Genomic DNA, 16,901 nt, shown 5'->3' on the forward strand with positions numbered 1-16,901 from the left:
ACTTTTTAACACACAGGCTTTAATTACTGAAACTGAAAGATGAAATAGTTTTTTTTTTTTCCAAATGCCCATATAAATGTCAAATAATATCACATATTCAAATTGTCTTTTCAGAGACGGTGAACACAGTAAGCACACAGATGGCTGAACACAGATGCCGACATGGGGAATAAACAACATAAGATTTGCAACATGTCACAGATGGAGACGCGTTCTAACTTAACACAACCATTTCCTTGTCTCTGCTGCCCCCCTCTGGTGTAAAATGATATACAAAGAAAGTGCTTCATATTTTATAATGGAAGCTCTGTATTTTTTTTTACTATTAGTCTTTTGCTTCCTTAGGCCTCTGAAATGAGACATTTTCTGTCTTGAAAAATCTCAAGACAAATGATCCCTGACAGTTGTAATTAATTGTTGGGAAATTTGTTTCACATAGAACAACAAGGAAGAACCCTGTTAATATTAACCATAATTGTGGCCAATGCCATTTCATTTGCATTGATATGTTTGGTATTAACCCAGGTAGCCGTGCAGAGTGATGTTTCTCCCCCTCTCTCTCTCTGTTTCTCTCCCTCTTTCGCTCTTTGTGTGTGAGTGATCCTTTTCCTCCCCTGGCTCCACCTCCCCTGCCCCACCAGTGAATGGGGCCTTTGTGGGGGCTTCCCAGCATTCCAAGGGAATTCTTGCAGGTGAAGGTTTGCAAACAATCCCATGCTTAGGTGACTGTTGCAGCTTACTGTTTCCAACTGAAAATGCAAAATGCTCTGAGAGCAGCCAAGGATTTACAGTGCTCAGCTCTGCTAACCTTAAAGGACGAGCAGCAACAACAAAGGGTGTGATCAGGAGCGCAGGCGGGAGTGGGAGGGAAGGATCCCGTTCTTCTAACCAGGTGAGCGGTCACACGTGTACCTAAAAGTCTACTTGTTCACACACAATTAGGTACATTGTGTGGAGATTAGGGAAAGAATTTGCTCCTAAGCTAACATTTCTTGAATGGCTCCAAAACAGCAATCAGAGTGAACGCATTGGATCTAACAGTGCTGTTATTGGGTGTGGATGAGTGCTCATACATGCGTAACAGACTGGCTGCACTCAGACAGATCCCTGGAAAACACCATTAACCGCTCTCATAGAAAAGGTGAGTGTGTGTATACAAAGGTATGCCCGTGCTTTCACTGTGTTATCCGAATGGCATTCAAGAGAGGATGTAGGTGCTCAGATGGTGGTGGAGTGAAACAGTTTCACACAATGTTTTACTTTAAACACACACTGTGTGTATCCGGCTCAACTTCTGTTCAACTTATCAAGGCAACGCTGCCTGCAGATAAGTACAACTTTTCCCATGCTGACTCACTTGCACCTACTATTACTATTTCTATTTGCTTACTAATACTATATTACTCAGCAATTCAGAGGGGGCAAATGTAATCAGTTACATTTATTAAAACACAGTAATTCTCTCACTGCTCAAGCAGCACATATTTATCTGTTATGGGCAGAGTCCACGAGAGCCAGGGCTTTAATCTAACTATTTAATCTTTACCCTCTTGAATAGCCCGGCCCTTTTGTTATCTTCGCTGCCCTTTGGTATCTGTTGTAGTTCGTCATCTCCAAATTACCCGCTCGCCATAGGTCTAAGGAGAAGTGGAAAATCAGTGCAGTCACAACAGAACATTTTCACTGAATGGTGGATTCAAGGCGACAAAAAAACTGAGTTTTATTTTTATTTTTTATTCCGGCTTCACAGCTGATCATTGTTGATGCTAAATATATATATATATCGACTGAAAATCAGACTTTCACTAAAGGCAAGTGAAATATTCTTGCATATCAATGTAAATGTAAATAAATGTAAATTTTGTGTTGTATTCAGCATGTGCTGTGATAGAAACAAGCAACCCAATCACAATTTACTCTTACAATTTTACTTTTATTTAAAAGCTCAATATGAAATAAAATGTGTTGAATTGCGGATGTATTATCTTGCGTGTGTGTGTTTGTTTGTCAGCACCATGCTCGGTGAGTGGCTGTGGTGGGACCGTTTGTGGCTGCCAGCGAACGTGTCCTGGGCCGATCTCGAGGACACCGAAGGTCGCGTCTACGCTAAAGCCTCCCAGCTTTACGATGTCCTGCCGTTTGCCCTCTGCCTGCTTCTAGTCAGATACCTGTTTGAAAGGTGAGAACATGCAGCATGTGAGAAAATGTGCACGGGTGCCGGCGAGCCTTGCAACGCAGTGGTCTGGTTTCAGAATGCCGGGATTGTGTTTCACAACCTTGGAGCGATGTTATGAATGTCTCCAGTGAACCAGGCCGCCTCTGTTGCTTTTAGAGGGAAGTAACAACCCTTTGTGTGGTGTTTTAGGTTCGTGGCCACTCCACTGGCCGATGTTTGGGGGATCAGGGACAAAGTGCGTATCAAGGCAGAAAAAAACCCTGTCCTAGAAAACTACTTCTGCAGCAAAGCACGAGTTCCATCGCAGGTATGTTATAATATCATTGAAAAATAAAGGGAGTTTGTTGTTCACATACAGGATATATGTATTGTAGCATAGTGTGTTAAAAAGAGAGAGATGGGAGATTTTTTATAAACCTTGCTCTTTAGATGCTTAAGGAAGATAAGATGAGAGTGCATTAATGAAAGAGTGCATTTTACTATATTTATTGTGATGCTCATCAGAAAGCGTGTCAATTTGTCTACCTCCTGTGTCTCAGGCTGATGTGAGGTCTCTGTGCAAGAAGACTGGATGGCCAGAGAGGAAAGTTGAAGTGTGGTTCAGGAGGAGGAGGAATCAGGACCGCGCGGGGCTTCGGAAGAGGTTCTGCGAGGCCAGGTGTGTTTCTGTGTGTTCGTTACGCACTGGTGTGAGAACAGACATTAACACGTGCCGTTGTTGTTCTTGTCCGTCGACAGCTGGAGGTGTGTGTTTTACGTGTTTGCATTTTTTGGTGGCGTCCTCGCGCTCTACGATGTAAGTGGCGGAGGCATTTCTGTCCGTATTTTGTCTTCCTTTGCTTGTTCCTCTCCCTCTCTGTACTTTGGGTTATTTCTCATAAACTGGCAATTGGCACACAAACACGCAGTCAACTCGTCAACATTGTTGGGTTTTTCAAGGCTGTCATCCAACACACTCTTCTCCTCTATTTTTGTTGCCTTTAGAAACCTTGGCTTTATGATCTGAGGGAGGTTTGGGCAGGCTTTCCCAAACAGGTAACTACTTTTACCTTTATTAAGGCAGAATACAAAATGATACACGAACGTATCTAAAGTATATTTGTGTATGTGTCCATACAGTCCATGCTGCCCTCACAGTACTGGTATTACTTCTTGGAAATGGGCTTCTACTTTTCTCTGGTCCTCAGCCTCACGTTTGATGTGAAACGGAAAGTAAGCACACAGATGTCTCATTATTAGTTATTTTACCTTATTTATACGGCTTCATGTTTCTCTGAAATAATTTATTTATTATTCACAAAATGCTAGTTATTTCAGAACACTCTCAAATGCATCAATAGAAATGTTTTAGGACCTTGTTGGCTTTCACATTATAAACACGCAGTCATCTTTGCCAAATCCAGGACTTCAGAGAGCAGGTGATTCATCATGTAGCTACGTTGACTCTTCTGAGCTTCTCCTGGATTTCAAACTACATCCGTATTGGAACCCTTGTGATGGCAATCCATGACTCTACTGACATACTGCTAGAGGTCAGTGGTGTGGTTACAGCTGTCCGTGTACAGCAGGGGAAGAAGAACTTAGATTAGTAGAAATACTAGACTAAAGTTATTCACGCTAATATAAACACAGCAGAAAGTAATGCTCTTCAACAATGAAATCCATATTATTGACGTGAATACATATATATACCTAAAGTAAATGTTCTCATTATAATATATTATTGGATTGAAAGGATTGATTAATTAATGTGCTCTCTTTAATGTTGAGGCACATATTATATCTGAATTGCTTTATATATACTGCTGGGTATTTTGAGCTACACGTCACAATCTATTATACATATTCATTTAATCTATTTATGCATTTATTTATGTTTTATACCAATAACTTGTAAATATACGGAGTGGAGTACAAAGTACAACCAAAGTACAACCGTATTTGAAAGTTCAAAGTAGCCTTACATGGATCAGTACATCACTATGTACCGAAATGAAGTATCTGAATAAATATACACTATTCCATGTTATATCTACATCATAAAGCAGGCTGTGGTGCAGGCTGTGGTACAGGCTGTGGTGCATTGTCACACTTTTTTCAAGTAAAACACAATTTAACACACAAAGTCTGTAATGTGATGAAAAGATTGAGATAAAGTTACATTAATTTAGTCACATGTTTTGGATTTTACGTTTTAAATAGTCACAGAAGATAAAACAATAGAACAGCGGCGTCAAACTCGTTTCAGTTCAGGGGCCACATACAGGCTAGTTTCATCTCAAGGGGGCCGGACCAGTAACACAATAGCATATTACATTTTATGAACTGTAAGCTTTCCCAAGAAAAGTGCATTTTCTGTGTAGTTCTAGGTCTCAGTGTTGTGTTATGTCTACAACTCGTACTAAACCTGTGTGAAACCTAGGAATAGCAGTTACCTTTATTGGAAAAATTGCAGTTCATGTCTTCAGTGCCATTTTGCACTTTGCAAATTCATCCGGCGGGCCAGATTAGACCCTCTGGCGTTCCACTGTTTGGAGCTTAGTCTGCTGCAGACAAATATTTGGGTACAAGAACACTGTGAATTATACAACAAGTAGTTCCAACCAAGCAATCTGATTGGTCAATAAGACATTTAGAACGTGCTCAAATCAGCATTACAGCACGGCTGACTCATCGCTAAGAATATTGCTCTGCTAAGTCTGTGCCAACATTGTATCTGTCTCCATGGCAACACTGTAACTATCAGAGCTGTAGCAGGAAACGGCCGAAAAATACGCTACAAAATTGATCGGTTTGTTGTTAATTTCGATTTATTTGGTGGTCTCAGTTTCGATGAATGGTTTATTTTGTTGGTAATTGTTGTGTAATCGCAATATTACACAACCTAGTGCTTAAACGTACTATGAGCACTTCGGTGATGCTTGCGGACCTCGGTCAAATGACATTAAAGCACACCCTCTCGATTAATATTGCTTAATTTTATGACGCTCTACCCCTACCCCCCTTAAGAAGATAACATACTCAATTAAACTTTTCTTGACACCGTGTCAAAAAAAAGGCTGTGACATATTGAGAGAAGGGGGTGACCTTAACAAGACATCTGTGGCTGTCAATTATTAGAGCAGTATGGAAAGGAGAATGGAAAAACTGACATGTCGTACAATATGTCGACAATGAAAGAAGCACAGCAGGAAGAAAAAAAATTGTTATCTGTATGGACATTGTACGGGACTCAAGATAGTGACAGGGTAAAGGAGATCTATATAGACGGTGTATTAGCTGAATAAATGACCTTCCCGAGCAGACTGTTTTCATTTTATTTTCTCTTTGTCATTGTGAATCTTATGTATATATGAATCTCAATGATGATTTGAATGGCAAATTGCAGTGGGCAGATCAGTTAACAAAACAGACACACCTAATTGTCTGCTCCCTCTGACCTCCCGGTTCTTTCCTAATTTGCTTCTAGTACGTTCTAGCGTAGGAGGATTATTATCCGGTGCTGAGTAACGATTCTTCTCTCTGTTTTTTATCTCTTAGGCTGCAAAGGTTCTCAACTATGCCAAATGGCACCAGACTGCTAATGCCATTTTTGTAGTGTTCACTGTCCTCTTTATGCTGACAAGACTTGTAATTTTTCCTTTCTGGTAAGTGCGTGACATGAAACTTGCGGGACAGTACGCAGCGATGGTCGTGGTGTATTAAAATATTATGTGTGCATATCTTTCACAGGCTCATCCACTGTACATGGGTGTACCCACTGGAGCTCTTTGCTCCGTTCTTTGGCTACTATTTCTTCAATGTCATGCTGGTGGTCCTACTGATCCTCCACCTCTACTGGGCGGCTCTCATATCACGAATGCTTTACAAGTGTCTCTTCAGCACGGTGTGTTTTTATAGGTGTTTCTATGTATATGCATTCACCCAGCTGGCATTCCTGCGAGCTTAATTTTAATTTGTCTCATCCTGCAGCTGGAAGGCGATGACAGGAGCGATGAAGAGGAGGATGACAGTGACTCACTGAAGGATAGAAACCACAAACAGAGTCACATGAATGGGTCTGGTGCCAGAGGGCGGGCCAATGGCCACTGACACGTACAGACAGAAAAGATGGGCGGCAGACGTGCGGACATGTTCTATCTGCAGTGCAGCTGATGTTTTAAAAAAAACACATTTTTGAAGGATGCCATATAAATGTATGAAGCTGCATTGTTCCCTGAATTCAGAGCATTTATTTTATTCTAGTCTTAATTAAAATACAGGATGACTCATCTGCTTTTGTTGCTTTCAGTGATGATGACTGTGTTTTAGAGTAATATTTAAAGTGTTGTAATTACAATACATATTTAGTAGACTGTGACTTTTCAGAGGATTTCACATAATGAACCACAAAATAAACCTCTAAATACAACATATTAGCCCATGGTTACCTTTTTTGACTTCTCAAAATCAGATGTTAGGTCACATTTATGTCTATGAGTTGTTAACAACTACTCCAAACAGTGGTTTACCCCTCTCATCTTTTCATATCGTTTAGTTTCAATAAAATGAACTAACATCCCACAAAAAGAAGGAAAAACTCAAACCTGGTGCATAAATTAGATGTTTGTTGTTTCGTCTTTCATCTCCCATTAATCTCACAAAGCCTACTTTAAAGTTTAAAGTTCATTTAAAGCAGCCACAACACAAAAATGATTTTGTTGAAGCACCAGGTGTCAATGTCTACGCCAGCACGCCCTCTCGCGACAATCGGCGAGAACTGCCGAGAACACTGTTACCACGGAAACCGCGACACAAACCATGCCGAGTCGACTGGACTAGTCCCCACACACATTTATTAGGATTACACGAAAAATGTCTCACGTGAAATCTCATCGCGGACATGTTAAAATCGGAAACTGGAATGAGGATTTGCGGTTGGAGGAGGTTTGTTTCAAAATGTTGATGTATTTGTAGAGACGTTAACTCCATCCATTGGAATTGGAGTTAATTTTTCCACCTTGGCTAGCTAACGCTGTGGTTGTTTTCATATGGGCATAGATAGATGTTGCACTAAATCAGTATTATATGAGCGATAAAAGTGAACAGTGTGTATTGTTTTTATTCAAAGCCATATTCCATTATTAAACTGCAAATTCCTGTTTACAGAAGCACTATCTCTTTTAAGGACTATTCTGGAAAAAAGAACAAAGTGTGATGATGTTTATTATACTGCCACCATATGAAGGTTTAAACAAAATAACCATTGTCAGTCTCTCAAAAATGTTTTTACCATTTTAAAGTTGAAAAAACGTGATATTCACCTTGTCTAGGGGTTAACTTGAGAAATTATGTTTACTACACAGAAACACACAGGAACAGAAAGATTTTAGCTGACAAACTGACACACACCAAAATAATTATCTTGTCTTTAATGATTGTAATGCTAAAATAATAGTAATGTGTACACTGTAATGTGTTTACCTCAGGTTACTGTAAAACTTGATAGTGAAATTGAATTTCTATACTAGATTGTGATGGATGTAGCAAAAGGTTAACTTCATACGTGCTATTTTATTTTTTCCAGGATACAATGAAAGAACATCTGGAGAAGAAAGAGAGGGGTGAGCTTGCCGCCCAGAAAGTAGACTTCCTCAGAGAGAACATACTGAGACAGGTAAAATGAGTTTAACTTAATAAGGTAAGAATGCATTTAAAGTCAGCATCAGACAGGCAATGGTTATGCTCATGATGGTGTTTTTTTTCCCATGCTTGTAGGTCAATCTCTCTGTGTCCAGCGACGGTGCATTGCGCTTTGGGGATGTTGTGATGTTGGTGAACATGGGAGGTGAAAACAGGAAGCGCAGTGCAGTGAGTATTAACGCAGACGTCAACGGTTTGACAAAGATCCCTTCGCCTGGCATTCAAGCGCCGTGTGGGATCAGTGCAGGAGGAGGCATTCAGCCCTGCACACGCACCGCTTTCATCATCACTAGGTAAACACAGAGCACCATGAGCCTCAACACACATAGTAACGCACACTCCCAGATGTAAAGCTGCATCTCCACTGCTCGTGTGACTACAGTGTCGACGGCAGTCCTGAAGGCTCGATGCTGCATTTCGAGCAAAGCTTTGCCCTGAAAACAACAAGTGGATTTGCCAGGGGAGTAAGTGAACTCATGCCGACACATGCACACACACACACACACACACAGCTGGCATACACAGACAATGCTCTGTTCAAAGGGCACGCCATTCTTTTGACACATGAGGATCCTTTATTGGGTTTTTTTTCTTTTTTGACGTGTCAGCACTTGTTTTCACATATTTTTATGTTCCTTTCTTTCCCCTCAGCTTTACTTGGCAAGTGACCTGCGAAACTTTCAAAAGGTATATCGAGTTTAAATATTATTTACCGTACCGCATCAACGAAATCACTGTACATAACCAGCAGTTTTAAACATTTTCCACAGGCACACTTGGAGCTAAACGCAGCATACAACACTTTCTCTACAGTTTTAACTTTTACCATGTTGTTGTGAATTATTTCAAAGTTTGCGAAGAAGTCCCGCCTTCAAGAAGTAAACCTGGAGGACAGTTGTTCCTTTGTTACATGGTGGAAGTTGGTACACTACGACCCCCAGGAGAGACTGGAATATGAGGGTCAGCCAGCTCCTGTAAGTCTTCTCTGTGTCTTCTTGCGTCATCAAACGTTACATCTTATATAAAAGATGGACGTGGCCACAGTGACAGCAACCATTACTTTGCGGACTACCTAATCTTTTGTTTTTCCTTCATCTTCATTACACAGAAAAAGTCCTTGCAACTATAAATAATAATTTTTTTGTGGTTGTTTTTGTTCACAGGCTAATGTGAAGGTGCTGATCATACACTGCAAGACCAACCAGGCTCTTGCTGTTCTGGGCGATCACACCCTTTGGTATTTCTCATTTTTCATGTTCTAAAGAAACAACAAGGGGACTGTGTTGTGTTGCTGTGTTAAAATCAGTATAAAAGCTGAGTCACGGGTAGATGTAAAACCTGTTGCTAACTCCCAACAATCACATGTAGTAACTCAACAAACAACCTTGTGTATGCTGAATCAAAATCAAAATATATGATGATATGAAATCACAAAATGTAGATTGACTGCTCATATCAGCAGATAAAGACATCCAGTGTGTTCGCTGAAAGTCTTGTTACAGTGTCAGCATGTCTGCTGTCATTGCGTGTGTGTGTGTGTCGCTAACAAGTTGCGTCTCTGCAGGACCACATACGGCAAAGAGTACGAGGTGACGGCTCACACTTTCCTGGACTCCCACAAAGCTGAACAGGACAACAATCACTGGATACTGTGCACCTCAGACCCTGCAGGGGACGGACTTGTGCTTCTCAACCGCCCACAGTCAGTCGCTGACGATAACAAACTCACATAACAAAATCCCAACTTTAACCAATTCCACCAGTTCAACTAAAACGAATTGGCCCGCTTCCCAAACATGTTATTTCCTCTGTAAGAAATCTGATATGAGACATTGACGAACTAAGGCGAGCAAATGTGAGTACTGACTTTTAATAAGTGCAATAACCAATAAAAACAAAAAGTTCTGATATGTTTTTACCGTCTTTGAATATGAAAGAAAGGCTTGTTAACGTAATTATACCTTTGTCACAGAGTTGTTTGTGCAGCAAAAGATTCTTTCAACGAGTAATATCACATATCAAGTCTTTAGAGTTAGAGTGCGTAACTTTCAAGTTGTAGAATCATCCTCAGAAGTTCTGCTCCAGCCTTTCTTGTTTGTATTCGTACAGCTTGTGGGTCACTGCACAAAGTGGACTTCACAAGAATAAAATGAGAAAAAGAAGATCATGAGCATCAAGGGGAGCTTCAGTGTTGGCTTCTCCAGGCCTCACTAGACCTAACTTTTACTACACCTTCTCTGAGGGCGACTATTAGGCACTGACATTGCCAGGGCCTAACTGTTAATCCCCCTGTTGGGCCCTTTTAGGTATATGAAGATAGCACTATATAAAAAAACAAACTTTTATTGATGTATGAAAATGTTTTTTATTTCAAAGGTTGTACAGTATATCTTCTCCATAAATGAAAGATTGTTCTAATGTTTTTTTGCACAAGGATCAGAAGGAAATATCCTGTCTCCTGCAAGAAAAAATCTTAGTACAACATTTTAGGCTTAATTTTATTACAACTTAAATCAATTGACAGCCTCTGAGTAGTAGTCTGTTGAGAGCAAATTCCTGGAAACAGCTTGCAGTTATGAGTTTGTCACATCTATTTTTAACAGAACATGTTCTTAGTCACACTAATAATCTTAGTCTTAAAAAGTTATTGATCACATTCATTAAAAAAAAAAAACATTTTCATAGGTTCTCATTTTAATTAAGTCCACTCAGCTCTTTCAGGCAATAATAAGAAACAATAATATAATGTAGCATGATTTAAAGTCTCTCCTCTTTGTTTTAGTGAAACCTTGTCTCTTGGAGACATGTTTTGACTGTATGTAATGTTGTGCAGTATTTAGTGTGGAACCACAATTCAACTGTACTGGGTCTGTTAGATCAGCAGAGGGCGACATTAAAACACTGAAAGGATCTAAACTGCTCAACCAGACTGAATCTAGCCAAAAATTAAACATAAAATATCTGCGAAAATGCAGAATGAAAAAAAATCCAGAATATCCAGTTTTGTCACTTGTCCACGGATACATCTAGTTTAGTTTATTTTATTCATAAACGGGTGAAAAATAAGAAATAATCCTAAAAACATGCATCAAAAAGTAAAAGCTTTCTTTATTAGGTTTGGTCAGTTTTTATTAGGTTCGTCCTAATTATTATTATTATTATTATTATTATTTTACACTTCATTGGTTCTACACTTTACAGCATTCTCACACACACAAAAAAAAAACAAAAAGCAAAACTGTGCCAGTGTTTTATACATATATAACTTTTCCCCGAAAAGTTGCCCTAATGTCTACCTAACAGTTTTCTTCTAACATCACACTAGACTGAGTTACTAATTAAATTGTCAGATTGTTCAGTTGTAACTAAAACTGTGACCGTACAAGTAAAAGAAAAACAAACAAACAAAAAAAGAATGAGACGAAAGACAAAATGTGAAGCAGGTTATGATTATTTCTCGTAAGTCAAAAGGCCCCCACTTAGTCCTGCATTCCTGGTGACATTATAATGCATGGATGGAAGCCTCAGAACGAACAGAGACGCTCCCTGGACCCCCGTGTATGGGATGAATGAAGGATGAAGGCAGAGCTGGCGCTCCCTCTGAAATGGAGCTCCATGTCAGGTTTTACTTTCAGCCTGTGACGATGCTTGTGCAGTGTAGCCTATGGTACAGCTCCAGTGCACTAAATAAACTTCGGGGCATTGAGTTGTCCCATTTATTCCAGCAGCAAGAAGTCCTATAATCTTAAAAAAAAACAAAACAAAACAAAAAAAATACTATTTTTAAAGACAGCAATTATTTCCCATTAAATCTTGGAACAATTATAACAACTGTATATTTTTATCAGCTGTTAACTTTGTTTTTTTCTTCTTCCAGTAAACCATTTATTTAAGTATTTCTGGAAAAGTCCTTATTTTTAAAACTGATTTCACAATTTCAGGCAAAGCTGATTATGATTTGCAACGAGAAATATATTTAAGATTAAAAGCCATTAGAGATTTCTCTCCTCCACCACTACACCACTTCTTTTGTGTGAAGAAGCTGCTTGGGTGCAAAACCTTGGTGTTAACACTGAAATAATAATAAAAATAATGATAAAAATCACATAGGCTACACACCTACATGGAGCAAAATGTTGATTTAAAAAAATGTAACTACTTGTTTTTTTCTTTTTCTTTTAGATTAATCCAACTACAATTATTAAATGGCAGGTCCAAAACACACAATGTTCATTCCACTAAGAACCACTTGAGGCAAGTATAAATAAGTAAGAATAAATGAAGAATAAATAAATTAATTCAGCTACACTCATTCAGACTATTCACTGATTCATTGTTGGTCCTTTTGTTGCCCTCTTACGAACAATGTTATCTTCAAAAAGTTCAACAGGAACATTCGGCCTCGTCAAACACAATTTGCTTTGTCTGACTACACTTCTGTCAAAAAAAAAAGTCACAAATCAATAAACACATTGGAAAGGAATGCGAGTGATAGAGTTTATGGGCGACAGATCAAGCCAAAATTCTTCAGTTAATCTTTCGCATTCATTGTCAACCATGTAATCATTTACCCGGCTCTCACGCTCATAAGTTATTCAGTGAACGGTGAACAAATACAAAGAAATTCATGTCCGATAGCACGGCCTGGATACAGTTTATGCATTTCCCAATAATGTAATATTTGATCTCGAGTTTCCTAACATTTCTTTATCTTTGACTCCGGATGAATATTACAAAGCTTGGAGAACTTTGGTGGCGAAAACTCCTTCTCTCAGTTGAGTCCCTGGTGTTCTTAGAGGCTAAGCAGTATTCCTACACTGGATTAACATACCCAGAGATTCTGTGTCGTGACATTTTGACTCCATGGGCATATAAAATGAAACAGGAGCCACCTTAGGGTCTTCAGCATTTCAGTTATGCCAGGCAAGTGCTTTGCAAAAAAAAAAAAAATAAAAAAAAAGCACACACTGCAGGGCTTTCTTTAAATGCTCAGGAGTGGCCTTCAGATGCTGCAAATGTTTGAAATCTGTCAAAAAAAAAAAAAGATGTGTGGAGAAACTTGTAATTTAGATTGAAGTTTACATTTGGAAATTCTGGTGAAATGGGTCCTAGATAATGATCCTGAAGCTCCGGGATTCAGAGTTGAAAAGGAGTGAGTTTGGATAAAGACAAATCAAACATCGAATCCAACGATAAGAGAGGTTTTGTACAAAGAAAACACCTCTCTGATAAAGGCATAAAGACGTAAACACACCCTGAGCCCTCGTGCCACCACAGACACCCGTCTGGCTGGCTGGCGTGTGCGCGCGCGCGCGTCTGTTTGGGTTTCTCGCAAGCTTTTGATGATCGCTGGCTCGCAATCCACTCCGGCTTTTCCGCCCTGCTCCCGGCCAATTTATCCGAAGCACTATGTGTTTCTGTGTGAGAGAAGCCGACTCTTGTTTACAGCAGCGATTCCACGGAGGAGCGGAGACCAGCAGCCTGCTTCAACCGTAGGACTTCAGCCTCTGGATATACGCGCAACGGGACTTTTTCTTTTCTAAAATTGCTCGCCTGCGCGAGGATAAAGACGAAACCAGAAACACTCTCCAAGAGCAACTCCTTTGGACGTATTCTCCCCCCCACCCTCCCCACCCCAGCCGAGGTCGTCTAGCTGGAGAGCTGGAGACCCATTCTCTTGCGTGGCACAAGTCTGGTATTTTCTTTCAGCTGCAAATCCCGACTGACGGCGGAGACAAGTACGCGCAGAGAAGCTGGGAAATTGGTTTCAAAAGGACTTGTCGTGGCGAGACGGGGCTGCTTGGCGTGGATCGAGAGCCCGTGCTGTCTGAATGGCATAGGGAAAAAGGGTTTTCATTCATTTTTTAACCTCGGAGCCACCACCCCTGTGGATCTGGACGTGTTTTCTGTCCCCCTACCACCGCCACCTCCTCCTCCTTCTCCACCTCCTCCTCTTCCTCTTCATACACAGTCATTCACACGGGGGCTTCTTGTGAGCGACACTGGCGTTAATTTAATATGCTGGTTAAGGCTCCCCGTAACAACATTTAGACTGATATTTTGATTGTTAATTCCGGGCCTGAACGCACCGTACGCGCACTGCTATTTTCAAGAGATGGAGAATGAAGATGGGGATTACCATCATTTATCCAGTGAAATCACTGGCGTGTGTGCCATACCAGCCAACGTCAAAGTGTCCTGTGACTGACGAAAATAGCAGACTGTTTTAGTATTTTTATTTTTTTATCATAATTTTTATTTTTTAAATCAAAGGAATTCCCTGGTTCGAAACATTTTCACGCATTTACTCTTGATTCCAGCAGACAGACAGGCGAGCAGGCATTAGCAAGCTGCTTGAGAGTAGCCTCCTGGGCTACAGACACATTTTCTTTTTTTTTTTATCGTTATTATTTTCTTTCTTTTTGTGTTTTTTTTTTCATGTTCAGGTTTCATGAGCTGATGTGCACAAGCCGACCGTTTTATTTCAGTTTTGTCCGCCGCCTTTTTTTGTTTTTCTAAGAGATAAATAATGTTGAGGAACGTGAGATCAGAAACACGGATGGGTTGCCCGACCTTGTTTTGGGCTCTGATGCTGTCTGTCTCCACTCTCTGGATATGTTCCACAAACGGAGAGCGTAAGTACTTGTTTATAATGTTTATCATTTTGTCAAAATATACCGTTATTATTATTATTATTAGTATTTGTTATTATTTTTAACAACGAGACCAATGTGTTCTTTTGGAACCCAATCGTACGACTTGAAAAGGAGCGTTTACGCACACCGGTGGGAGATTTAACTCATCAGTGCATTTATTTACAGTCTAATTCGAATTAAGACGAGTTCAATACTTCACACTGAACAGGACAAACCCGGCGAGCTTACACATCGCACACACACACACACTTGTGCCCGTTACTTATTAGCTCAAGAGGACCATGTGGTACCGCGGCCGTCAGCAAGGGTCAACATCTTTCACCCAAAATGGTCCCTGTTGTGCGTAACGTGGGCCCAGTTTCGCGAGACCGTCGCGTTCTTTTCGAAACGAAGAGAATTTGATATTTATTGACACGTCGACATCCGGAGAGCAGGGGATAAATCCGGGGAGCAGAGCTGAAGGTTAGTTACTACGACCATGTGGCCATTTTGCATTTCGTAGTGTGGCGTCGCTGCGCATGAACAGACGGAATCAGAAAATCATTTTCCTAATTGGAGAAGAAAAAGGAGGAGGGGGGTGAAAAATCACAGTAGGATTAAATACATTGACACATATTCGCGACGGCGGGAAGGTTCGCGAGGCGACCACTCAATTGCACGTGCGGTTTCAATAAATAAATGAGTAAATAAAACGTAAAAATGGGAATACCTGAGTTCATCTCGTCCTCGGCGAACACAATTCGGTTTTCCGCAGGTGACACGCAGCTAATGATTGACGGCACTACAAACATGGCAACAGTTTAAAATGTGCAGTACTGTTGTAACTGTAGGAAGAAGACGATACTACGTATTTATTTATATTTGACTTTGTAAAGTTGCGTTACTTGTCTCAGGTCTGGCTTTACATTGCAAAAAAACAAAACAAAAAAATCAGAACATTTTCTAAATCAAGGACACTTTACCAAGTACTTTGCTTGTGAAAATGTTAAATCCATTTTTTTATTACCGTTGCTTTTTAGAGTTTTGCTTCATGCTTTAAGGGTTAGTATAAAATAACAATAATAATAAGGAAAAGTTAATACAGAATAATAAAAGCTCCTCTAAGCATATTTTAACCACCCTTCCTCTCATCTATTCACATTTAATGTGCTGCTAGATGCCTGAGTCATGGCTGCTTATTTATTTATTTAGTTTTTTCCAAATGCTAAAATAGACCAGCTGATCAATGAGGATCAATGAGGGTTTCCTCCCTCTCTGTTGGTTATTGTTATGCAGTGTGCAAAGTGTCCGGTTGATGATGTTTCAGCCTTTCAGTTAAAACTCTCAGGTTGGGACGAGGTTAATAAAAACTTCAAGGCAACTCCGACTGGGTTGTAAAGATGATTGAGCAAATTCCCGGCTTTCATCTAAATGAGCTGAATGTTTAGAATGGTTAAAGAAATGGGGCAGGTTACATTCAGTTCATAGCATCAGCGGGGAACAGAATGTAGAAGAGTGAGTTGTTAGTTTTGCTTAAGTTAAAGTCGTGATTTTTTTTTTTATTTTTTTATTTTTTTGTGGTGTGAGACAGGTGTGTCTTTCCGCCTTGTGGTCAGTGGTTGCGCTTCTGTGTCCGCGTGACGTGACCCGAGCGCGTTTGCTGGCTACGCGTCACATCCGTTGCAATGATTCAGTTGTCCCGAGTGGACGTGGTGGAGGCATCTTGACATGGGAAGGAGACATGTAGACTGACCTCTATTAGCATTCAAATAGGGGAGTGGAGGGGGGGAAACTTCATTCAGTCCCGCTGATCAGTGATCCGACCACAGCCATGTTCCCTGAGCCCCGGCGAGGGAAGAAGACCCACGAACGCGGCTGGGGGCTGGGAGACGAGGAGCTGCCCTCAGATCTTGACGCTTTGTGGTGTATAATGCGCCGGGCCTTCCAGAACAAAGCATACAGAGACAAAGGCTGCGAAGAATAGTAGTTGTCTCAACAATTTATCACTCGCGGATGGTGTTTACTTCACCCGGCTGCAGAGGGTCAGACTTTCCAGCTTCTATCATCACTTAGTGGAAAATTACAAATATCCAAGGTCTCCATTAGGGGTTGAAAACTCTCTTTGCTCTGTTCGTTTTGATAATCTGTCCGCACCAATAAAACGTAATTAAACCTCCTTTTAACTCTCACCACAGTAAACTTTCCATGCCATGGCTTCCAAGTATGCAGCAAACAAGTCTCTGAGAGGGAGAGAGAGGGAGATAGAGGCTTGGTGTTTGGAAATAGATTGTGCAAAAATACACTTGCAAGAGAAACAGACTTGGTGTTGTTGATTGGAATAGTAGCGAGTTTGTGAGCTTTTTTTTTTTTTTTGGCTTTTGCCGTTCGCACGGACTGGTGTCCCGTAT

General features: G+C 40.4%; 3 protein-coding genes across 5 annotated transcripts in view; all 3 read left to right on the plus strand.

Moving 5' to 3' along the window:
- Window positions 1–640: 640 nt before the first annotated feature.
- cers3b (ceramide synthase 3b) lies at window positions 641–6,594 on the plus strand. Of its 3 annotated transcripts, XM_047595316.1 has the most exons (12): window positions 641–892; window positions 1,012–1,141; window positions 2,012–2,179; window positions 2,366–2,483; window positions 2,716–2,834; window positions 2,915–2,972; window positions 3,161–3,211; window positions 3,296–3,388; window positions 3,580–3,708; window positions 5,717–5,823; window positions 5,909–6,062; window positions 6,149–6,594. In XM_047595316.1, the coding sequence occupies exons 3-12, from the start codon at window positions 2,016–2,018 to the stop codon at window positions 6,266–6,268; spliced, it is 1,113 nt and encodes a 370-aa protein (XP_047451272.1). In that variant the 5' UTR covers window positions 641–892; window positions 1,012–1,141; window positions 2,012–2,015; the 3' UTR covers window positions 6,269–6,594. The 3 variants fall into 3 exon arrangements, with proteins under 3 accessions (XP_047451272.1, XP_047451273.1, XP_047451274.1); XM_047595317.1 differs by lacking the exon at window positions 641–892 and having other exon boundaries at window positions 901–1,141; XM_047595318.1 differs by lacking the exons at window positions 641–892; window positions 1,012–1,141 and adding an exon at window positions 1,604–1,811.
- A 349-nt stretch (window positions 6,595–6,943) lies between these two features.
- Window positions 6,944–9,766, plus strand: cfap161 (cilia and flagella associated protein 161). The gene is made up of 8 exons (XM_047595319.1): window positions 6,944–7,102; window positions 7,743–7,832; window positions 7,934–8,151; window positions 8,241–8,322; window positions 8,510–8,545; window positions 8,710–8,832; window positions 9,022–9,095; window positions 9,423–9,766. Exons 1-8 carry the CDS (start codon window positions 7,031–7,033, stop codon window positions 9,589–9,591), a joined length of 864 nt encoding a protein of 287 aa, XP_047451275.1. The 5' UTR covers window positions 6,944–7,030; the 3' UTR covers window positions 9,592–9,766.
- A 3,108-nt stretch (window positions 9,767–12,874) lies between these two features.
- igf1ra (insulin-like growth factor 1a receptor) overlaps window positions 12,875–16,901 on the plus strand; it is a 70,639-nt gene continuing 66,612 nt past the window's right edge. The window contains exon 1 of the mRNA XM_047595452.1: window positions 12,875–14,493. Coding sequence (XP_047451408.1) covers window positions 14,388–14,493 — 106 coding nt within the window. The 5' untranslated portion in view covers window positions 12,875–14,387. The remainder of the gene's footprint in view (window positions 14,494–16,901) is intronic.

This window comes from Mugil cephalus, chromosome 10 (genome assembly GCF_022458985.1).
Source record: "Mugil cephalus isolate CIBA_MC_2020 chromosome 10, CIBA_Mcephalus_1.1, whole genome shotgun sequence".
In the NCBI taxonomy this organism is placed as follows: domain Eukaryota; kingdom Metazoa; phylum Chordata; class Actinopteri; order Mugiliformes; family Mugilidae; genus Mugil; species Mugil cephalus.